Raw genomic sequence first — 24,369 nt, forward strand, 5'->3', positions numbered from 1 at the left:
ATACTTTTTTGATTTGTTTACTCAATAAAAAATATATTTTTATTTAAAAATTTAAATCATTTAAATTATTTTAATTTCTTTAAAATCATCATAAAAATATATCTTTAAGATTAATTTGGTTACCACAAGTAAATTTTGATGATACATTTTATCTATTAAATATAACTTGGACTGATCATATCAACGAGATCATATAATTTTTGTTTTAATAAAAAACTGTTAAAACCTCAATTCCATAATCTAAATCTACAATACATCATACCAACCTCATTGCGTTTATATTAATTAATTAATTAATTTATATAGATTTTACAGACATTATGATTACAATTATAAAAGAATTAAGAAGGTATTTAAGAGTGTGATATAGTTATTTTTTAAAATATTTTTTGTTCAGAAATGAATTAAAATAATATATTTTTTAATAATTAATTTTTATATTAACATATCAAATTGATATAAAAACATAAAAAAATTTATTTTTTATTAAAAAATTTTAAAATACAAAAATAAACAGGCAGGAATATTTTTACTATGGGCATCGCAAAAAAATATTGTTACAACGCTGTTTATTCTCAATTGTTTTTGTTTTTTTGTCCTCGAGCTTCATTTCTTTTTTATTTTATCATTGCACTTATGGTAGCATTGATTTATTTATTAAGATATCCTTTTATTTTCATTCTATTAAGGGAATTAGGTAACCGAGCCTAACCTTCCTCAGGCCAGGTACTCTTGGGTTTTTTTTTACAGGCTTGACAGTGTACCTATAAACACCTAAATTCTCTTGACCTTTTTTTCTTTTTTAAAATAAAATTATCTTTAAATAAAAAATTACAATGATGTGTACAAAATTACTCAATTATGCCACATTTTTAAAATAAAATTAAAGATATTTAGGGTTATATTTGCAATGTTTTTCAATAATTGTACGTGTAAAATATTTAAAAAATATTACGCACATGAATATTTAATTAAAATAAATATGTTTTTTTCTTTTTTTATTGTCAATGTTTTATATTCTTTCCTTGAATTAATTTTTTTCAATAAAATTGCGTGAAAATAATCAAGACATTATTTTTTTATTAGAAGTTTTTATATGAAAAACCATGCTTTTGATAAAGAAAGATATTTTTTATGAAAAAATAATAAATGAATAACAAAAAGGGATTTTTGGAAAAGAAACATATTTTTTCTCTTAAATTTAAATCAAATAAATTTTTATTTTAGTTGCTTTATGTTTTTATATAAAAAAAACCATGTTAGCTTTGTTAAATAAAAAAATGCATAAATAAAAAAAGAAGAGAATATTGATTGGAAATGTTAAAAGTTTTTTTTTTTATATCAATATGATATGTGGTTACAATCAACCTATTATAAATAAGAGTATAACTAAACAATTATAAAAATAAATTATAATATTCAATTATTCAAGATTCATGATGATATTAGTGCTTGATTTTCTTCATAATTAGTGATTGTATTAATAGACTACTATCTAAAATATATTTTCTTGATTTGTTTACTCAAGAAAAAATATATTTTTTATTTAAAAATTTAAATCATTAAAATTATTTCAATATCTTTAAAATCACCATAAAATTAAATAAAAAAAAATTTCAAAAATATGCCAGAATGGATGATTCTCGTTCTGGGATGGAAAAAACTAAATTGCCTCTAACATGTCATCACATGGGTTGCAAGAGTTCTCTAGCACCTAAATATTCTAATCCCAAGCTTTAATTTTTAATCATAACGTGAGTGCCAGACTTAGTATTCAAGTTTTTTTTTTCGGTCTTTAAAAATATTCTTTCTGTTCAGAAACGAAAGCTATATTTTAATATAAAATAATCTATTTTTCTTAGTGCTACCTAATAACAACCGTATCTGCTACATACATATTAATATTAACGTTGACCAGGTTGAGACAAAATTACGGTAGGTAAGAGTTGAGACGGTCGTCTGATAGCCAATACTTTCACAGATCAATCCATTTGCTTCTCTTACCAAACTTTCCAACCAATCATTATCTCAGTTTCATCGAATATCAAACGTAGATGATTACTCCTCCAGCGCCACCAACCTTTAGGCCCCACCGAATAGGGTTTAAAACAAAATTACTGTAAGAAAATATTTATGTATTATTCATGTTATTTTAATAATAAAAAATTAAATTATATGTGAATTAATTAAAAAATATCTTAGATAATCAATGACTTAAAATAAATGTTTAAGATGATTTTTTTTAATAAACATTCAATTTGATTTAAGTTAACCCGAATTAATCTATCAATCTGCATATGAAGTTATAAAATTATGATAACTTTACAGAATGTAAATTAAAATAAATTATAATATTTAATTTCTAATAAAATTTGTGTTAAATGGTGAAATTAAAAAAAAATTAATTAAAAAAAATTTAAAAAATTATTCAAGCAATGTCTAAATTATAAGATCAAAATAAAAATAATAAAAATAAATAATAAAATTTAATTATTAATCAATATAATATTAAAAAATTAAATTATTAAAATGGCACAAACCTAGACGGTGATGGCCTTAGTTGGTCCCTATACTATTATTATCATGTTAATCTAGCCCTTTCTCAATCTGATTTTCATTAATATGATCTTTCTATCCATTCCCACGCGGTAATGAGTCCCACCTTCCATAAAATCGTCCACTTGTCATTTTTCATAACTCCCGGTCAATCCTTAAGTTTATTGCACAAAAACTTTAATAAAATCGGAAAGAGCTGTTTTTAATAATTAAAAAATTAGTTGAGAAAGTTAAAACTAATTAAGCTTATTTATAAAACCAAAAATTCCATTAATATTAACAAAAGTCCTAAAACACATAATTATTGCGAATTTAACACGTTACTAAGCTAAAACAATAGATTAAAAGAAGAAATATCAATTATAAAGTGATTTTTATTTTTAAAATTAAAAACACTTTTATAAAAAGAAATAATACATTAAAAAATCCATCACTTTTACCTGTGACCAAATAAACACAATGAAAATAATATAAATTTTACAAACTTGTAAATGATTATACAACCTTAGTGCGAAACGGTTAATATTAGAAAAAGTCATTAAGTCCAGGGCTTACATTAACAGATTAAAAGATTGGGACTGGATTAAAAAACTAAAACTAATATAAGGACTAATCTAGTATTTAACCATTCATGTTTTATGTTTATCTATAAAATAGTGAGAGAGAAAGTTGCACTCAAACAATCATTTGCTTTACTTTCTGCAAGCAAGTAGTAACAACCGATCGAGATCGAGAGAGAGAGAGAGAGAGAGAGAGAGAGAGAGAGAGAGAGAGAGAGTCATGGCTAAGCCTCACGTCACCATGGAGGTCGGAAACGACGGCGTTGCTGTGGTGACTCTTATCAATCCTCCTGTCAACGCCTTAGCTATTCCAAGTAAATATCTCCTCCTTCCTCTATCTGTTCTAACTATAAATTTGAGGTTTTTTTGTGATTGATTGTGTTGAGTTTGACGGTGATGCAGTCATTGCGGGATTGAAAGAGAAGTTTGATGAAGCCACCCGGAGAAATGACGTCAAGGCTCTAGTTCTTACTGGTAATTTATTCTATAATACTGACTGACTATTTATATATTTAATTGTTTTGGAAGATAAAGGATTGATAACGAATTGCGAAAGCAAAATTATCTGACTATTTTATATTATCTTTTTTGTTGGAGGTTTGGTTTAAAATATATAATCATTTCTTCTTTTTTTCCCCTTAATTTTAATTTTTTTTTTCTTGTTGAAGGCAAGGGTGGAAGGTTTTCCGGTGGATTTGACATCAATGTTTTCCAGAAAGTTCATGCGACAGGTATATTTATGTCTGTTTTATAATAATTTCATGTACTATCGAGGTTTTTTATTTAAAATTTTTCCAAATTAGTTCGTTTTTTTTTTTTAGTGTTTGCGGATATGATTTTATTGTGTGGCTTGACAGGAGATATTTCATTGATGCCTGATGTATCAGTTGACCTTGTGGTCAACACTATTGAAGGTATTTATCCGACTTTAACCCTCGGAGTCTTTTTTCATTCATTTTGAATATTTAAATGAGAATACGGCAAGTTTCTTATAAGGAATGCGGTGTTTGTATTTATTTGTTTGATTGATTTTTTTTTTGTTCTTTCACAACTATAGATTGTAAAAAGCCTGTTGTTGCTGCCGTGGAAGGACTAGCACTTGGAGGGGGCTTGGAATTGGCAATGGTTTGTGTTTTCTATTATGAAGCAGCATTTAAAGAACTTTGTTTTGATTATCATCATCTTTTCCCATTTGATCATCTAAATTATCTTCATGAAGGGATGCCACGCCCGTATTGCTGCTCCAAAAACTCAACTTGGTTTGCCAGAGCTGACACTTGGAGTGATTCCTGGATTTGGAGGTCTGGCTACTTTTCTATGTAGAACTTGAATGTATCGACATGAACACATGCTTTCAAGTTCAGCTGTGTATTTTTTTTTACCACAATGGACTGAACTTGTGAAACTCTGTTTAATTGTTTAAGGTACACAACGTCTTCCAAGGCTTTTGGGGCTGTCAAAGGCCATTGAAATTATGCTGGTAAATCCTCTATTAATTTATGCTTGAAAACCTGTTAAATGAATCTTGAGATTATGGTATTCCTTTTAGGTGGAGAAAGATTGAGAAAAAAAGCCAACCTTTGAGCTGTTGTTTAGACCTGGTTTCCCCTTCTATTAATGTTCACATTGGAAGTTAAATTTAATAGCCTTTCACTTTAGAAGGTTTTCATTAATTTTTGGGCTCGTTCTTACTGGAGAATTCCAGGTAATCTAGTTCTTTGGGTTTTAGAGATGAGGTGAATTTTTCCTGAACTGTCAGCTGTTAGCCTGTGAGAGAGTTTTAAACAAGTTATATGTAAAAATCACCATTATAACATTTTTTTTATTCCCAGTGATGGGAAAGTGACTAAGCAAATTTTGTTTAATTTACCTGGCTTGCTGTGTATGTTAAATAAAATGACAAACCTCAATGACGTCACAAAACTTCAAACTGCTTAATATTAGGCCGGGGAAAGAAAACCAAAGCTTAATTTCATCCTTTGGAACTTGATGGTTTGCTATGTCCAACAGTTTTCAGAAATGCTTATTCAATATATTATTTTCTTTATCATATGGAACTACATCTTCTTTGCATGCTCATTCAACATGTTTTCAACTCTCTGCAGTTATCCAAACCAATCATGTCTGAAGAGGGGAAGAAGCTAGGTCTAATTGATGCTATTGTGCCTTCTCAAGAACTGCTGAAAGTATCTCGACAATGGGCTTTAGACATCTCAGAGAGGCGCAAACCATGGCTGCGTTCTCTTCATAGGACAGACAAAATTGGCTCGCTGTCTGAAGCACGTGAGGTACTGAAAGCTGCTAGACAACAAGCGAAGAAAATTGCCCCAAATATGCCGCAGCATCAAGCATTGCTTGATGTAATGGAGGAAGGCATCATTCATGGAGGATATAATGGTGTTCTAAAGGTACTTTTGAGTTCAGGATTTGCTGTTTGTAGATATAGATGTGAAGTCTTCATTAGAGAACAAAATGCTTTTGCTTTTAGTGGTTTGTGGCTGTTTTTCTCTGGAACGTGGCCTTTTTATTAAGTTTTTATTTGAGGTGTTAGCTTGTGCTGTAATTGACCTTTGTTATTTGTACTGTACTTAGACTGACAAGAACATGTCATTTCATAGAAAAGTGGGATCTGTCCATGCACATTCTAACAGAGTTGTTGTTGCAGGAGGCAAAAGTCTTCAAGGAGTTAGTTTTGACAGAAACTTCAAAAGGTCTTGTGCATGTCTTTTTTGCCCAGCGTATGACGTCAAAGGTACACCATATGAATCAAGGTCTACAAGATTTTAATAATTTATGAAAATCAACGGATTCATCATATTAAAGTGTTTGTGGATACTCTAAAGATTTTCAGATGTGATCCAACATAAATTCACAATTTGAATTGTTTGCTTTTTGTGTTTTTTTTTTTTTTTGGTAAGTGCTTTCTTTGTGTTGTCCCAGAAAATATTTAATTCTCTTTCTTATTCTAAGAACATCTTTTGATTTTTCCTCCACTTAAAGGGAAAATCTAGGTTGCAAGGGAATGAAATTGCTCGATATGATCAAGCTTGTGATTGTGAAATACTTGAGGTGCTAGCATATAGATTTCTATTGATGCATCCTGTCACCACTAAGGGATTGTTCTAGTAGATTTCTCTTTATTTGGGGGGTTATTCATAAGAACATGCTTGGTTTAAGAATTATTTATATAATTGTAACCTTATCAATACTCTGTTCTTAAGTAGTTTAGATAACATTGCATGTTCATAGATTTAAAAAACATTCTTGCAGTACATAACATCTGAATTTTATGTTTGTTCTCCATTCTGCGTTCTTGTTCTCGCTTCACAGGAGTCTCATGTCTACTGCTCTCTCTCTCTCTCTCTTTCTATGTATATTTTTTTGACTCTTGAAGTGAACTTATTGATATGCTCAAATAAGCAATCAGTATATCCAATTTCTTTCTTTCAATCTCATCATTGTTAACTTGGACAGATACCTAAAGTCACTGATGTTGGGCTCAAACCACGACATATAAAGAAAGTTGCTGTTATTGGTGGTGGTCTAATGGGTTCTGGCATAGCTACTGCTTTAATTGTGAGCAACATACACGTTGTTCTTAAAGAAATCAACTCTGAATATCTTCAGAAGGGAACAAAAACAATAGAAGGTACACAAATGTGACTGACATTGACCATTAAATTATTGATTTAGTGCTATCGGGTCTCCATCTTTGAAGGACTTCATATAAAAAAAAATGAGAATAGTGTTTGACAAAACAATCCTATATCCTGATACATCCTACATATAGTTATTATTTGGGAAAGTTGATCTGTTTGTTTTTCCATATTGATTTTCCATAAGATTCTTCTGATTATATATAATTTGCACATACTTTCTGGCTATCTTGGTGAGTTTAGCAGCAAGGGGACGTGTCAATAGTCCACAGAGCAGTTAATTGTAACATGTAATAGACACAGTGGAAGAACCTCAGCCACTTTTTTAGGGATGGCCAGTGTTGAAAATTTACCTTTTCCCTTTTGAATTCAAATCCTTCAAACTGAATATTTGAGTTGAGTTTGGTCAAATGTTTTCCAGAATATGAAAACTACTCTGATATGTATTACTCTTGTTTTTGTGTTCTATGGTTAAAACACTCAAAACTTGTTATTTCACTTCACAGCAAATGTTCGAAGCTTAGTGACAAGAGGAAAGTTGACACGGGATAAGGCAGATAAAGCCCTCTCAATGCTCAAAGGTGCATTGGACTACTCAGACTTCAAAGATGTGGATATGGTCATAGAGGTGAGCAGAGCTTGCTGTCCCTTATGACTATGAAATCTTGAAATTTTGGTTATATTTTGGAATCTGCCATTGGAATGGGGTGATTGCTTGCTTTGAATTTGATCTGTCCACACTTGAGATTGTTTATTCACAAATTGATTCTCTTCATTATATCACTGTTCAATGACATTGGGATGGATTTCCATAGTTACGGTCTCTTTAAAAGCCATTTGAAATAGCTTCTTTGATTTGCAGGCAGTAATTGAAAGTGTTCCTTTGAAACAAAAAATTTTCAGTGAGATTGAAAAAATCTGTCCTCCTCACTGCATTTTGGCGACAAATACATCTACCATTGACCTCAACTTGGTTGGAGAAAAGACCAGCTCTCAAGATCGCATTATTGGTGCCCACTTTTTCAGGTTATACTCATTTTGATTTTCTCACTCTTCATCATTATGTTAGCCATCCAGAAATCAATAGAAAACATGTGAAGTTTTTTTTTTTTCTATTTTTCTTAAACTTATCTCCCACTTTATATGAACTCTTGGTTGTTTGATTACTGAAATTGTGAAAATATCACACCCCTCACCCATCTATTTAGTACAAGTTGCAGCCGCATGCTGAGGGTTTTGTAACACAATTGGGCTTTGTTTGTGTCATATGATGTTTTGGAATTTCACCCAATTCTAAAAAAACAATGACATGACTAGTTTGTGGCAATTTGCCTTTTAGGTTTTGTAAAAGTGAAGACATAAAAGAAGAGAGGATTATTGAATAGAAGTTATAGAACTACTGTTCCTATGTCTTTGTTTCTTTAGGAGAATATATGATATGAAAAGATACCAAATAACTCTTTTAGTGGTGCCATGGTGCTCTGTGACATTGGATAATCCATTTAAATGACTCTTTTATTGTTATGTCAACTATTTTAAAGCATATTTTTTTACCGCAATGGTTTTCTTATATGTTATCTCTGACACGTTCTTTTATGGACAGTCCTGCTCACATAATGCCTCTTCTGGAGATTGTACGGACTGAGAAGACTTCTGCCCAAGCAATTCTTGATCTCATGACCGTTGGTAAAACCATAAAGAAAGTTCCAGTTGTTGTGGGTAACTGCACTGGCTTTGCAGTCAATCGAGCATTCTTCCCATACACCCAAAGCGCACTGATTTTGGTTCATTTAGGAGTGGACGTGTTCAGGATTGACAAGCTGATCAGCAGTTTTGGCCTCCCAATGGGTCCTTACCAGTAATGTTTTTATCCTTTAACGTTATGGTTTGCATTTGCATCACTTTTTTTCTTTTTGAAGGATGATTTAAAACATGCATTTTTGTCACAATCAATTGCATAAATGTAAAGTCTTCCAGATCTAATGCTTTAATGGGTAGAGATTCATAACAAACCTTTATCAACAGTGAAACCAATTGATTTGAGTTTAAAATTCAGAAAAAAAAATACCACCATTATTCATTTTTTATAAAATATTGGTAGCGGGTGAAGTCTCCTTTGGCGTGTAGTATTTGTGCATTCATACATCGTTGAAATCTTATTTCGTCTGCCAATATCAGGACTAGCTTTTGCATCAATGTCTTAACAGAGTTGTCTCTAAATGTGTTCAAGTGCATTAACTTTTAGGGTACTTTAAATAGGTGATCATAATATTTTGCACTGCTCCATGGTTACTCTTGCAGGCTTCAGGATTTATCTGGATATGGAGTTGCCCTTGCAGTTGGGAAAGAATTTGCTAATGCATTCCCTGATCGTACATTCCAGTCTCCATTAATTGATCTTCTAGTAAAAAATGGAAGAAATGGTAATAAAATATTTGTATAGATTTATAGTGGCATTCAAATGACATTTGCTTCTATATATTGTGGTGATGCTTTGCTTTGTAATCTTGTGTCGGGGGTTCATAATCTCTTTTGGCATTTCAGGTAAAACCAATGGAAAAGGATACTACATATATGAGAAAGGAAGCAAGCCAAGGCCTGATCCATCAGTCCTACCAATTATTGAGGAGTCGAGACGGCTCGCAAATATTATGCCTAATGGAAAGGTACTTTTATTGCAACGAAAAACTGCCATTATGTTGAGATTCTATAGTAGTCTGTTTTAAGATGTTATCGAGAACGCACTAGTGCTGGAGACAATGTCACAAGTACATGTTCGGTTGCTTAGCTGAAGACTTCCTAATCTACTTTACTGGATTATGTGGCAGCCTATAAATATCACCGACAAAGAGATAGTGGAGATGGTTCTCTTTCCAGTGGTGAATGAGGCATGCCGTGTTCTGGATGAGGGCGTTGTGGTTCGGGCTTCGGACCTCGACACCGCATCTGTTCTCGGAATGAGCTTCCCATCTTATCGGTGAGTACTTGTCCAAATTTCAAGTTTTTGCCCTTGTTTAGCTCTTCCAAGAGTAATCTTACTGAACAGATTCCCAGGAGGGGAATGTAGGCTCGAGGGAAACAAGGATATTTTTTCATTTCATGTGGCTGGCCCCCCAATATATTTTTATTATCAACAGAACCCTTCATTGCTCTATATATTATTTCATATCCATCCTATTTAGTTCTTTGTCGGCCATTACCTCATTCTAGAGTTATTTCTAGTTCATTCATACGCTGCAGTGATGCATTCTAGTCAGCAAGAAGATGGGTAGCAAGTCCTTGTTTTTTTGCATTAATGAGCCACGTTTCTTTTGCGTGCATGCACCCGTTTATGTTAAAATCCTTCTCTAATATCTTACAGAATCCACGTGCAAGTTTTTTATTGGACATTGACCGCCCATACTTTTTTGGATAAACCTGGCGCACTTGTATCTAATGGCGAGTGTTTTTATTTGGCAGTGGTGGCATCGTCTTTTGGGCTGACCTGGTTGGGCCTAAACATGTATATGATAGCCTGAAGAAATGGTCTCAAAGATTCGGCGATTTCTACAAACCATCGAAGTTCTTGGAAGAAAGAGCAACAGGAGGCATACCATTGGTAAGGCCTAAGGGCCCTGTTATCTTTTTTCTTCTTCTATTTATGCATTTATTTACCCTCAAGTGCATTAATTGTCAAAACGACCATGGAGATGCACACGACATTAGTTGTAAAGGACCGCTGACAACCTCTTGCTCTTCCCTGCAGAGTGCGCCTGCTTCATCGTCTTCAGGGTCAAGGTCACGCATGTAGTCTACAGTTCCATGTTGAATCCGGAAGGCAATAGAATTTCTTTCAAGAAATTGTTGTCAGTTGGTAGTCGTTTTGGAACTCCTCGTGCGATGGATGGTTAAATAAAGTGATTGTATTTCTATGGACAAACGACGCGTTGTATGGTCAAGATCTTCTGTTCTTGATTTTCCATCGTGAACACGCTTGTTTATACGGCCAAAATTATAACTACGTAGGTTACAAACGCCTACGTAGTTAAGCCCTCCTCTTCCTTCTTTTCTGTCTCCTTTTTTATTCCCTTTAAATCCTGTATTATATAATGATTTCATCTATTGCTGCATCTTTAAATAATATTCAACTTTCTTATATATTAATGCCTGAGCATTATTTTTCTTATAATTCTTCATTCGAACAAAAAAATAAAAATAATATGCAATAATGGTATTTAAGCCATCACAAATGTGAGATCTGATCTATACCCAAAAAGAAAAAAGAAAAAGGCAATTAATGTGAAAATTGCCAAATATCTCCCTTATCAGTGGCCTCCAATTTCTAACAAGTTCATGGATCTCTTTTCCCTTCTTCCTCGAGTTTCAGCAATTATTTCAAAACTTGAGAATGTGTAGATTAGGTTAACTATCATTATGTTTCAACACACACAAAAAAAATTGAATATGATGGTATTTTAAATGTACCTTTCAACATAAAAATATTCTCAATTATAAAAATTATAAATTTAAAAGTTCATACATGTATTTGATTAAATAAATCAAAAATAATTTGTGCAACCAAAACAAATTAGAAAACTTGATTCCTAACTAGTCAAATCCGTGATCCATGTTATAAATTCAATCAAGTTCAATATTTTTTTTTTATAATTTTGTATTTAATAATATGATAAAAAAAACGTTAGCAAAACCGAGAACCCAATAAATATTAAGGTATTTATTTGAAATTGTGATAAACTTATAAATATTAAACCAAAATAAATTATATTGCTCGATTAAAGATTAAAAATAAAATAAATAAAATATAAGTGTGAAGAATAAAATTAAAAAAAATTATAATAAAAAAAAATTAAGATCAAGGCATGCTGGCTTGGGGCAGCCCATGCATGCCTCTGAGTGTATTTATTATTTTATTTATGGGGTAGAAAACATTTTTTTGAAAACAATAGCAAGCGATGTGGATTCCAGCAACAGAGGTTGCTGGAATGTCAGGGCATGGTGTTTTTAAGCATTTTTTTTTTATCAAAAAAACCCTAGAAATCTAAATAAACCCATTACGCCACCAAATAACCCAAAAACACAATCCAAGAATGTCTTCCAATTGACTTAAGTATGTTTAGGACCCTTTTCTTCTTCGATTTTCATCTCCAGTTTCTTCCTCCCACATAGATTCCTTTGCCCCTCACATTCCCTTCACACACATATATGTGTGTGTGTGATATATATATATATATATATATATATATATATATATATATATATATATATATATCACTCCCATGCTCTTTTAAGTCATATTTCATGTTTACAAGTCTATTTGTTCATTTTATAATCAAACGACCTTCTCAAATTTCTAAATAAACATTTATTTACTAGCAAAATTTCTAAAAAATTTTCCTGTGGTTTATAATATTTACTTTCATGTTTTTTTGGGCTATACTTCACTCCTACAAGCCTATTAAATTCTCTAATTATTAATTACCTTCCTATTTAAGTTTAAAAATTTTTTTTTTAGTTTAATGTAGATGTCCGAGTCAGTTTGCGGGCATCTCGACTAATCTCACAAGCCCTGAAGTTAACGACCATGTAAGCCTCCAGTGGCCATTATATGAGCAACCACAGGGCTCGAACCTGAAACTATAGAGAGAACAAATCTCTTGATCTCAAACTCTTATTATTGGACCACCACCTAGATGGTTAGTTTAAAACCTTACTTCTTAGCAAGGTTTATATTGACCCTCATGAGGAAATTTCATCCTTGAAATTGATGTTCGTACCTAAATGTACAGACAGCATAGGATATTTCTTCATCATCTTTATTCTCTCTCTCTCATGTTTCTTCTTTAATTTGTGAATTTCTTCATTGTATTCTTGTCAAAGGACATTTTATTCCTTAATTCCTTCTCTCTCCATTCTAAAATCTTGACTGGTATGTATCGTGAGGCAAGCTTTCCTTTCATTGTTGCATGCCCTTCTTCTTGCTACTTTAAACTGACCAAACTTAGAAAGTGCTTCCTGAAACAAATGTCACATGGATTCCTATCGTCGTCTCTAAATTGAAATTCAGAAACTAACTTCCTATGTTGTATTGACTTTTGGCTGTTAAATTAGTCTAATAATAGTTTTCCTCCTTATTCTGAAGTTAATGGCCATTGCTATCTTTTTCTTCCCAGCAGCTACTCGCCATGTTGTCCAATGAGCTCATTTGTTTTGATGGTCAATTTTGTTTTGCTTGCAATGCCCTAACTTTGGGCAACGAAGGACTTCTTTTTATTGTTTATGAATCCTGAACTTAGTATTCTTTCATTTGACGTTTGCGGTATTTTGCATTTCTATGTTTCTGTTCGCTTACATTTTTTACGAATACAGTTGCGTCCCCCCACCCACCCACCACTCCTTCCCCATGCACCAAAATGTTTGCATACCTTTCATTTGTGTGCATGCTTCTGAATTCTTCCACTTTCCCATGTATTACAGCTATTTATTTGTTTAGATTAGCTTTTTCTTACGCGATTTGAAATCACTATTGTTTGTACCTTGGTTTTGCTTTTGCATTGAAGTAGTGCCTTGTTTTTTCTAATGTAATTTGCCATGTTGTTTACTTCGCTTTGATCTATGTTGCTAGGGTCTTTAGGTTCAAAAATCCATTCCGAGAGCTGGTTCAGTGTGGGATCAGCGAAGTTGTCTAGAAAATTAAGACATGGTTTATAAATTTTACCGAAAAATGTCTTCTGATATGGTTCCTATACATGAGTTATATGCTGCGTGTTTTTGTTGGTGTTAAATTCGTGATCTAGCTTTCGGTTTTGGTGAGCCTACTGTGCATTGAGTTTTTCTTGCTATGCTGTTATTCGTACAAAGATTCAAAGGTGTGAAGGAACAATATTGCTCGCTTTGCTCACCTAAGCAGCCAGGCCAAATCATTTGCTCAGCTGGGTAGATGATCTTTTACATCGTGAGAAACTAGAGCTCTGTGACCTATCAGATTCAATATTTTTGCCTGACAATAGCATTATCTTTTCTTTTTTTCTTAAGAAGTCGACGCTGACATGATCGATGTGTTGCAGGACCAGTTTGTGTAGTCTGTTGTCAAGGGTGTCCTGTGCATGTTGTGCTTAGTTGCTGCTAAAAAACTAGTGTTGTTTTTGTTGGAGCTGATCCAGCTGTTTTTTTTTTTTTTTTTTTATCCAGAATTTGAGATCTTTTTTCCAAGCTATGCTTAGCCTTTTCGTGTCCAAACCATGCAGGTCCAGTCATGAATCTAAAAAAAAAAAAAGTTAAGCTGCAGTGTCACTAGAACAAAACTATTTCCATCTTCAACATTTGTACAGGACAACTGCCCATGAAAAAGAAATGTTACTCGAGCATTCAGATCTGGTTCTGTTGTTTAAAACAAGGGAACATCATCGGCAACCAATTTGATGCCAAAATCATATCCAGGGCCACAGAATAGCACTGGCAATAAATCTAGTTATCAGCCAGTGTATAATCATTGAAAACGCAGCTCATAGCTTAGGGAAGAGAATTTGTTGAAAATCGGAGTCAAATATAGAAAAGTTGAGATCCAATGTCTGTAGAAAATATACGTTCATATGCATACTTCTTTATGGCCTATATTGACACGAGCTTAGCATACCTTGGCTGATTGACTGCGAAATTTCATATCGGGCGCAACAATTTCCGGGTTTAGGCCAAATTTATCAGTATTTTGCCCCCGGTGTGTCTAACTTGTGTGCAGCATCAGCAAGTGCCAAAAGTAGAATCACAGACGAGAAACAATGCTACCAATTGACAGGCAAAATTATCAAATTTAATGTATTGACAAGGGCAACTCCATCTACCTAGGTATTGAATGTAGCATCTAGATTGCAAAGACAATCAGCAAGTAGGAACAGTATCATTACACAAGTAATAAAAGAATTTCTGCAGGCAATTAATGGGTCAAACTTGAAATTTCATATTCCATGAGAACTCGTTAAATTGCTCTTTGTTTTTAACAATGTGAAAAGAACAAGAAAATTCCTAGTATCTAAAGATACAATCTATGATGGTAACTGCAAGTAATAATATTAAACCATATCCTGTGCAATTGTAAGGCTCAGAAATTTACACCAGTTGAATTATGGTTGAAGCAGAAACACTACTATGTGATATATTAATTACGTGAGAAATAAATTCATTCCTGGTCAGTTCCAACACCAAGGCCCAATACTACGTAGAGACTGCATCAGCATCGAAGCCAGAATGGGCATTGTAGTAGTATTATAGAAATTCTGTAGCATACCTCGGGCCAGTCTTCAGAGCTGAAATATCCTTGCAGTTCTTTTCAAGACTTCAGTTTGTTATCTCCATTTTGTGGGAGGCCTGGGATTTTTTGAAGATCACTGCCAGAGGTGGAAACCATAGAAGTAACCATCTGGGTTGGTTTGGCAGTTGGTGGAACAACTTTAACAACCCCGTTGCTAAAGGGCCCTCGTTGACTCCCAGTTCCAGTTCTGGTATTTGCTATACCATTGCTGGGTGGGTCTTTTTGATTCCCCAACTCAGTTCTGGCTAATGATGAACACTTTGTTTCTGTTGAAATTTAAATCGTGTCATTATTTCACTAATCAGAATAGCGTAGATCACAACAACTGAGAATTTGAAATCCATGTCACCTTACAATTGAGCAACTAAAGACAGCCCTTGCAAGTTGCAATAAGAAAACTTAAAACAATCACAATTGATTGAGCGGAAAATGAGAATCACGTAACAAGTGGTATATGTAATTACAGTAGCTGATTGTAGTTAATGCACATACACAAGAGCACACTCCAATGGTTTGATCTTCCTGTTCCAACTATGGAGGTCCTCAGTTCAAATTTCAAAGCCAACGGAGAATGATTGTATGGGGTGGAAGAGGGCTATTTCCCAATGTGTAACCCTAGGACCAATGTGCCTCCTAATGTAGAAATTCTAGTAAATGCAACTTTCTGATTGCAAAGAGATAATTTGTCTAGCATACGCTATAAGAAAACAACCATTTCCAACTTCAATTAGGGCAATATAATGTCAAACTACACAAACAAAAGGAGTTAAAAAGCAATGTTTGTTTCAGGGAAAATTTTTAATAAAATTGGCATATTGGCAATGCATATTAGGACATACTAGTCTCTTATCATTAAACGTGAGTTTATCATCTCAAAATACCAGACCTGGCAGTTTCCATTTCTAGAACCATTAGTGTAAAAAATTGGAGAAAGGAAAGAGAAACTTGCCTTTTATTTCCCCGAATGTGATGAGCCTATTAAGGCAATCTCGAAACTTCGTTAAAACAATTCTTTCTTGCTCTGCATGAGCCTCTGCCATGCCTTGTCCACAAGGCAGCTGTGAAGAAGTGTTGCAGCCATGGCCCATCAACCCATTGGGGGAAGCAGCTGCCATAAGCATCGTATCTTGTTCATCGCACATCAATTCCAAGGTCCCAGGAGACATTGGTCTTCCTTTTGGCATATCAGCACCATCCGAGCTGGAATCATCAGGACCTACTTTATCAGCATGGTTTGCACTAGAACAATCATTAGCAACAATTTTATCAGCATTGGATTCCTTGTGGCTCTGCAACCTTTCTTGAGTAGATGAAGCAAGCAAAGTTTCTCTTTGATCTTCTACTCGCTTTTCCATTGAATTTCTTTGGTCTGGGCATACAAAAATATTAAAGGAGGCCCATTCATTAGATATTGTTTGTAGTACTCACATTTTATTTTTATTTTTTTAACATTTAAATAATGAAAAGGAACGCCCTTTTGTCAGATCAGATATAGTTCTATTCAATTCACTCTTTATTTTTCGAGAAAAGGAAAGGCTACAGAGCATAAAAATATTTACAATGGATAAATAGTTGGGCATCTTCTTATATCTATTTAGTTAGCGGTGCTTGGTATACCATAAAAAAATTGCAAATAGTTACAAATATGAAGCTGACTTCTTGTCACATGGTGGAGGAAATGTGATAAATCACATAAAGTCCCCGCCCTCTTCCTCTAGCAAACAAACTTCTTGAAAATCTCAGACAGAGGTTTATATAGCACAAGCTAACCCTGAGAGCATAGTCAGCTCAGAGAGATAAAGCAAACCAAACTGGACATAGAAATGATAGATAATCTAATCAGTTCAGAAAATACGCAGTCAAAAGAAACTAAGCTGGCATGGCTGCAAGCATCTCAGAAAGCTCTTGGAGGCCAAGAAGGGATGCAGAATGGGAATAAACTATTACATGGAATATCAAGAGGAATGCAGACATGGAAGATGATATTTTGTTGCGAGTGGATAATGGAGACCCCTGTATGAAAATGAGGGGTTCTAGTTTTAAAGAGAGCAAGATCCAGGAAGTTATATCACTGACTTGTTAGAGAAAGCTCAGAAAGCTAAAAACATGAGGCATTTCTATATTTCTTTTCTGCACTTATCCTTTTAAGAAATAAAGAGCAGACACTTAATGTTTAAATTCTGAAGGGTAGGACTATCTTCATATTCCCCAGTTTAGTGGGACTATCAATCTCATAACAAATTTCCTTTCCTCTTCCCAAACCAAGAAGCAAAAACCATCTTCTGGACCCTAGTAAGCTTCCTCTCTTCCCAGGCCAGCTCAGTTCGACATTGATGCAAATCATGAACTCTCAATAACTTCATAGAGAAGGAAACATGTACTGAATGCTGAAATTTATATCATATTGATGTTTTTGGAATGACTAAATTATTCGTATAAAACTTCACATAAGCCTCACAATGATAAAATGCTTTCGCTTGTTCCACAATACATGTAAGCATTGTTGTCAAAATCATGAGTTGACGCGTAAAATCATACAATTTTACAAATCAACATGTATCTACGTGCAAAATCAAACTAAAAACTTGAAAACCAGTAAAATCGGACTTGATTCGTGGAAAATCGGTAAACCCGGTCCAATTTTACGAGTTTACTAAATTTGTGATATGAATCAAGTCAGGTCTGAATTTGACCTTAAAATGTTTGCTAATCAGTTTTATGAGATTGAACATATCTCTCAAACCATATATTGGATCAAGCTGAGATTTTACAGGGAAAAACTGGACACATGAAACTATATTGTGGTAAATTTTCAGGTCAAATGGAGTTCGGGAACATATTATTTCAGAGGGTCGAAGTTACTAGACAAATCTTATCAAATTTATCAAACTAGAACTTAGTGTACTATTTGGGACATATTGGAGCTACAGGTGGAATGTTGTTAGAATTCAAGTTAAGCTGGAAACTAGACATCTCAAGCTTTCCAACCATATATGGTAGGCCCAGTAATTCATCCAGACGAAAGAGAATGTGTTTGAAATCAAGATTAAAATCTGCCAAGAATGTGTGAAAATTGAAGATTCAAGTTACATGAAGGAATTTTAGCATGAAAACTTTGTTTTTATTATCCTATTTTATTTATTTATTTATTTAAAGTTGAATAATTATTTTTATTTTGAGTTTGTTCTGGCACATTAGACATTGTCTAGGGATTTATTTCATTATTAGACTTATGTTAGTTAATTAGTAATTTAGGCTCGTTGGCTTGCAACCCAAAAGGGGTCCATCGAGACTTCTTGTGATGGGAACAACCAAGTTGTCACCAGGTTCTTATGTACTTTCTACCATTTAATGATTCCCCCATGTATTGGGAAGTTTTGTTTTGAGACACTGTATTTCTCCATGTCATTAATTTCTTGATTCATACTATCTATCTCTCTCATTTTATTTAGATCACTCATTGATTATAATGTTGATGACTCTCTTCATTAAATTCTAATGTAATTTAATTTCTTGGCTGAAATTGTCGATATATAATTAGTTAAAAAAAATTATTTATGATTTTACGATCCGAGTTTACATTGTATTTTCCATGTCATGTCAAAAAAATGTTTTTGACAACCTTGCATGTAAGTAATGCACAATACAGGTGCCCATGGATGCTAAAATTAGGGAGTTGTAGGATCATCATGAAACCCATTCCTTGTCGAATTAACTTTCTTTCTAGTAATGCATATAAGCAACTGGCATATCCAAACTCACCCATGCAGATGTTCTGCATTCTACACTTAGCAAATGTCAACCAAATTAAGGCATCAACTTTTTAGAACAAGTCAGGAGTTGGAAAACATGATCAAGAGTTCTAATAGATAAACCATGAGAAACAATTTTGAGCTATTCTGATATTTTCATCAAAGATATATGGCCACAGGCAGTCATTCAGGCATGCAAATGAAGAGATGCAATATAGAAGCATAATGAAAAGTTGTGCTTAAACATTCTGAACCAGAAAAAACTTTTTTTTGGACATATAGGAGCATTGTTATACCTGAAAACATCTTGGCAGCTTCTCCGGACAGAACCACCAAAACTGAGCAAAGTTCTTTTAAGTCTTGTGGTTGGATGATGTCTGCCAAGAGAGACCTGCAATCATGACATGAAGCTTAGTTTTGAAGACAATAAAATTGGTAATGTTTTCATGAATATAGCCACTATACCTGTATGTGATTTTTGAAGGGCCCAATGTTATAGCATTACCAGCACGAGCAACAGGATTGGAGGGCAATGAAGAGGAGGGTGCAGGAGGCCTGGTATGGCTTCCCTGATGAACACAAAAATTACACAGTAACACTGTCATGTGTTGTGAAATCAGACCCAAATAAGATGATGTGGTAATAAATCAACGGATCTAACAAACAGCAATGTGGATGGATTTTGCAAATGTGAACCATGACTCAAAGATACAGAAGACTGACAGAAGCAAGTTTTATGATTATGTCTTTCTTCTTCTTTCTGATTTGACTCTACAAATACTAGCTTATTTTATGCATCAAATTGTAAACAGCTAAGATCAGGTAGCTTTAAAAAATCATAGTAGCAATAAAAAAAATTATCTTTGAAACCAAATTAAACAAATATGCTAAGAGGACATTTACCTGTTGAAAATGTCCAAGCCTGTCAAATGATTGATCCTTGACTGTCTGCCCAAAGAAAAGCTCCTGACCTTTTCTCTTCCTAGATACTGGAGGGGAAGCATAACCAGATGATCCAATAGCCCCTGTTATTGCAGCATTCGCAGCCTGTTGAATATATGCCATGTTGTTGCCGTGGTCACCATGAAAGAGTGCCTGTCTCTCTTCACTTCCTTCAAAGTTCTTGCAGTCCATGCATTTACAATTTTCAGAACAAAGAATATTGGCTTGGAAGCATTCACAGTACTTTTTGAGACATCCAGATTTCTTGCAGTGGCATCCCTTATTGTGCTTTACAAACACCAATCCGTCCCCAGTTTCTTCCTGCAATTGTTTCCAACAATTTCATATGATGGTCAACAACACCAGAAAACAGTGTTATCTCATAAAAAAAAGAACTCAATTGAATTCCAAGCAAAGGTAATTCCTTTAAATTCAACAGTAACAAGCAAGAAGAAATTAATTATTACCTATGTGTCTATCATAATGGTGTTGTGCTAATTTTCTAAATGAATAAATTCCACATACATAAAAAGAAATTCCACGTTACAAAGTTCAGCATATGAGGATTTATTTCAGATAAAATTCATAGGAAAAAGATTTGATATCTACTGAATATTTTGATAGAAGAAAATTTTATTAATAATGAAAAATGAACAGAATAACAAAATAAAGAATAAGTCATCCATCGAAATGGAGAATGGGAAACGAAGAGAGAGAATATAAGATCCCTACAATCTCTTCCAATGTCAAGAGCCCTCCTGTCTCTTCTAATGTCAAAATTTGAACCCCCAATTATTTTCCCACTGTCCAAGACTTGATTATTTGGTATTACATACTGAAAATGTCATTCAAGGCAAAAGGAAAATGATAAAAGGAATATTATTTTGTTATTATTGAAAATCATATCACATCTCAAGTAGTGGTAACACTTTCATGCACAAGCAAGGGAAAAAGACAACCACCACTCCAAATCTTCAAAATAAAAAATACAACCTAACCATAGCTTCAGACAAAAAAATTGTCATTTAAATTCCATCAAAAAATGGGAAAGAGCTCTGGTTCCAAAAAGAAGAGAGGAAAAACAAAGGTAAAGAAATGGCTATACATGACAAAGACTCCCTTGTGAAGTAAATGTTGAGAATACCATAACAATTGTTTCTATTTTTTTAACTAAATTAAAAAAAAAAAAAACAACATCATGATTTGATATTGGTTAATAAACTTCATAAAAGCATTCAGCTGAAAAGCAGTCTACATAGGCATAACCAACATACCCGACAATCCCGTGTTCCATGTGGGCTGCTTGCAATTTTTGGCCTGAATGCATTTGGATTACGCTCTAAAGTAGCTTCAACAGCTTCCCGCCTGGCAGCTTCATTTTCAACATTGTTATAACAATTAACACAATTGCACCCATCACAGTATGTTCCAGAGGCAAAACACTCACAGTAACTGCTCCAGACATGAAAAAAATTATATATCAGCAAATATCTTGTACCAACCACTGCAGAACAAGAATTGACATAAAATTCCCAGAAAACCAGGAAAGTCAAAGCAAACCCGAAACCCATTATACAGAATGCTAGGATATCGTGCAACTGAAACACAGAAAGCAGGCACAGTATGTTTAAAATGATTTAAGCAAGCTTCCTAGGCATTGTTTAAATGTATGAAAATCATTTCAAGCATATGGCATGAGACGAGCAGTACCAGACCTTCAGTGTTGCACTTAAAACGTGTACTTACTGGATATAAGAGTGGAAAAGGAATTCAATTGTTTCTTTTTATGTTGAAATAAAACCCTATAACAAATCGACACATGTAACTCCATTTTTAAAATTCTTAAATAGAAAAGCAAACAAGCACTAAATCCTACGACCAAATTAAGTAGTACCAAAATGTATTTGAATTAAATTTCATCAGAAACGAAACAGTAAAGCTGACTCTAAAGCATAACTCAATATCATCACACTATGAAACATTACTACGACGATGATGTACTTACAGCTTTAAGCACCGTGAGTGTTTACAGTTACACTGTCTTTGCTTCTTTGGAGTGCCATCTTTCAATTCAGTGTTCGGTATTGATTTTGGTGATTCTGGTTTCCTGAACATGGGGGGGAGCAGTCTTAGACTCTTAGGAAAGAAATAAATGGATGAAAATTTGAAAGAATGTCATAATGGCAAACTAATTGTGTGTCTTGATCAATGCAGAGTTTTCAACAATGAAAACAGTTGCAAAGTAACTAATTTCGTGTCTGTCTCTACCAAAACTTCTCTCAACTTCATGTTTAGGGCAATTATTCACCAAATGCATCTCAGTTTGAAAATAAACACACCAAAAAATCTTCATCAATAGGAAAGGGAAAACAACTACCCTAGTGAGGAATCACATTTACAAGACTGTCTCTTTTTTTCATTATTCAAAGGGAAAAAAGAGTTCCTTTCTTTTAAGAAACCTAAGCAAGCAAATTGTCTCCTTGGAAAAAAATTTGAAAACCTCCACAAAAATGGAAAATTTTTATGGTTTCTAATTCATTAACAACAATTGAAACAAAAAAAATGAAAAATCCAAAATTGAATTGATGAGAGAAAGAGCAGTGATAAGAACCCTCCAAAATTAGCAAATATGAAAACTTTGCAAGTCCAAAATCAAAACTTTCAAACAAAAATTTCAATTAAGCCCGCAGATTGGTAAAATTCCATAATCAATTATTCCAAGAAAATTGCAAATTTAGTAAGCTACACATACCATCTCAGAAAGCAATTTTTTCTTTTCAAAAATTACAAATTGTAACTTACACAGCCCTGACTGGCTGCTGCTGCGTCTGCTGTTGCGGTACCACTTGAATCTCAGCCACCTGTGGCTGCAGTTGCAGTTGGGATTGTGGGTGGGGCTGGGGCTGGCTCTGCGCAGCCGCCGGGGGAACCAAGAGGGGCGGCTTCTGCAGTGGCGACGGCTGCGATTGAGGATGGTCAGGAAGTACACCCTGTGTAAAATCGAGCTGTCTGGCTAGCTTCTTGGTCTGAAAATATGCATTCTCCGATTGCTGCTGCTGCTTTTTTGGAGGGAATTCGCTTCCCTCACTTTCCCCCATCTTAATTCAATTTTTCCCCCAAATCACCCCTTCCCAGATTCTTTAACAAAAAAAAATGAATCCACAGAATTTCCCTCTCAATAATTACACAAATTCGAAAAATCCTCAAACCTTCAGATCCAAAAACATGAAAATAAATAATCCAGAAAACACAATTACTTAACAAATGTGAAATTAATCAGCTCAAAATAAATCCCAACAGGAAATTTAAACCAAAACTGGACAAAAAAGAGAATAACTGATAACTTTGATCCAAAACCGAAGAGCGGGGGGGGCTAGAGAGAGAACGAAAAGGCGCGGTTTTGAGTGTAATTATTATATATAAAAAAAAAAAGCAACTGTAGGTTAGCAAAGGAGTGTTTTTGTTTTGTGCTCTGCTTTTGTTTTCGGTTTTGGTTTGGCTGGCGGTGTTGTTTTTCTCTTCTTCTTCTTCTTCTTCTTCTTCTCTCGTTTCGAGTGTCTCTCCTCCCTCTCTCTCAAGTGATTTTGAAATTCAATTTTCTTCTTTATTCAATGGTTGGATTTCCGTTTTGTTTCTAATCTGACGGTTTTTCTTGAATTCCATGATCTGACGGTCATATTTCATAGATAGAGAATCATGTATCGTTGTTTCGCCGTTTGATTAACTATCCTCTAAAACTTCAATATTAATGGTGTGACTCCATTTGTCTAATGGGATAGTGTACACTGTGGTGCAGGGTGCGAAGAATTTACAACTCCCAACCCACGGATTCACGCCACGTAGGGAAAAGGTTAGTTGGCAACGTGTTATTGGATGGTTGGGTTATGAGTTAAAAGAGGAGGGAATTTTTTTAGTGGGTCTTCACTTCTTCTTACTCTCCGTGAAAAGTGAAAATAAAATATAAAATTGGCGCTAAACTGTTGACTTGGAGTTAGAGTTGGAGATAAGGTAAAGTTTAAAGATTTGGTGCAGATTTCCCAAGTAAATCTCAGCACTACAAGGTAACTAATGGATGGACAAGATCTATTCTAGACACAGAGGAATATGAGCACGTGATTGTAACTAAAACGAGAAAAAATATATATGGGAAGAAATTGTCTGACACCAAATATTGCTCAGCTAAAATAGGCAACTTCTTCGACTTTGCAAATGTTCTCCCATTTCATAAATCAAATTATTTTCTATGATAAAATCGGCCTCAGAAATGCCCAGCATCGAGTTTCATTTTTTTCTTGTCTAATTCTTGATTAGTAGTATAATTATTAAACTTTACTCGGGGTATAAGATTCAAACTACTGAATAAAAAAAAATTAACAAAAATCCAAGTAATATATAATGAAATTTTAATAAAATTATATATTAATCCGCAGAAATGATGACGTCAAATCAAATTTAACTTTTTTATTACTTTTTAATCAGATGGACTGGGCTAAGAAACACCATGTTGAATCCGAGTCAACACACGATGTCCTCCTGTGTTCAATAAGGGTGCATAAACCAACCATTTGAAAACAAAACAAAAGGAACCTGTATTTTGT

General features: G+C 33.8%; 2 protein-coding genes and 1 long non-coding RNA gene across 4 annotated transcripts; 2 read left to right on the forward strand and 1 right to left on the reverse strand.

Moving 5' to 3' along the window:
* Nucleotides 1-3,226: 3,226 nt before the first annotated feature.
* LOC133674342 (peroxisomal fatty acid beta-oxidation multifunctional protein AIM1) lies at nt 3,227-10,909 on the forward strand. The gene is made up of 18 exons (XM_062095390.1): nt 3,227-3,430; nt 3,519-3,590; nt 3,785-3,847; nt 3,974-4,030; nt 4,174-4,241; nt 4,336-4,417; nt 4,541-4,596; nt 5,222-5,524; nt 5,782-5,868; nt 6,591-6,765; nt 7,279-7,400; nt 7,635-7,798; nt 8,376-8,630; nt 9,074-9,195; nt 9,317-9,438; nt 9,601-9,749; nt 10,232-10,370; nt 10,518-10,909. The coding sequence occupies exons 1-18, from the start codon at nt 3,337-3,339 to the stop codon at nt 10,560-10,562; spliced, it is 2,175 nt and encodes a 724-aa protein (XP_061951374.1). The 5' UTR covers nt 3,227-3,336; the 3' UTR covers nt 10,563-10,909.
* Nucleotides 10,910-12,524: 1,615 nt separating this feature from the next.
* Nucleotides 12,525-13,922, forward strand: LOC133673665 (uncharacterized). The gene is made up of 2 exons (XR_009835034.1): nt 12,525-13,724; nt 13,837-13,922. It is a non-coding gene; the product is annotated as an uncharacterized LOC133673665 (long non-coding RNA).
* A 141-nt stretch (nt 13,923-14,063) lies between these two features.
* On the reverse strand, nt 14,064-23,359 carry LOC133673664 (protein tesmin/TSO1-like CXC 5). 2 transcript variants are annotated; one of them, XM_062094508.1, is made up of 9 exons: nt 22,574-23,359; nt 21,777-21,878; nt 21,046-21,223; nt 19,733-20,092; nt 19,295-19,398; nt 19,126-19,220; nt 16,027-16,446; nt 15,054-15,343; nt 14,064-14,550 (listed from the first exon to the last, which is right to left on the reverse strand). In XM_062094508.1, the coding sequence occupies exons 1-8, from the start codon at nt 22,867-22,869 to the stop codon at nt 15,096-15,098; spliced, it is 1,803 nt and encodes a 600-aa protein (XP_061950492.1). In that variant the 5' UTR covers nt 22,870-23,359; the 3' UTR covers nt 14,064-14,550; nt 15,054-15,095. The 2 variants fall into 2 exon arrangements, with proteins under 2 accessions (XP_061950492.1, XP_061950490.1); XM_062094506.1 differs by lacking the exon at nt 14,064-14,550 and having other exon boundaries at nt 14,707-15,343.
* Nucleotides 23,360-24,369: the final 1,010 nt, after the last annotated feature.

Source organism: Populus nigra, chromosome 15 (genome assembly GCF_951802175.1).
Source record: "Populus nigra chromosome 15, ddPopNigr1.1, whole genome shotgun sequence".
Lineage (NCBI taxonomy): Eukaryota > Viridiplantae > Streptophyta > Magnoliopsida > Malpighiales > Salicaceae > Populus > Populus nigra.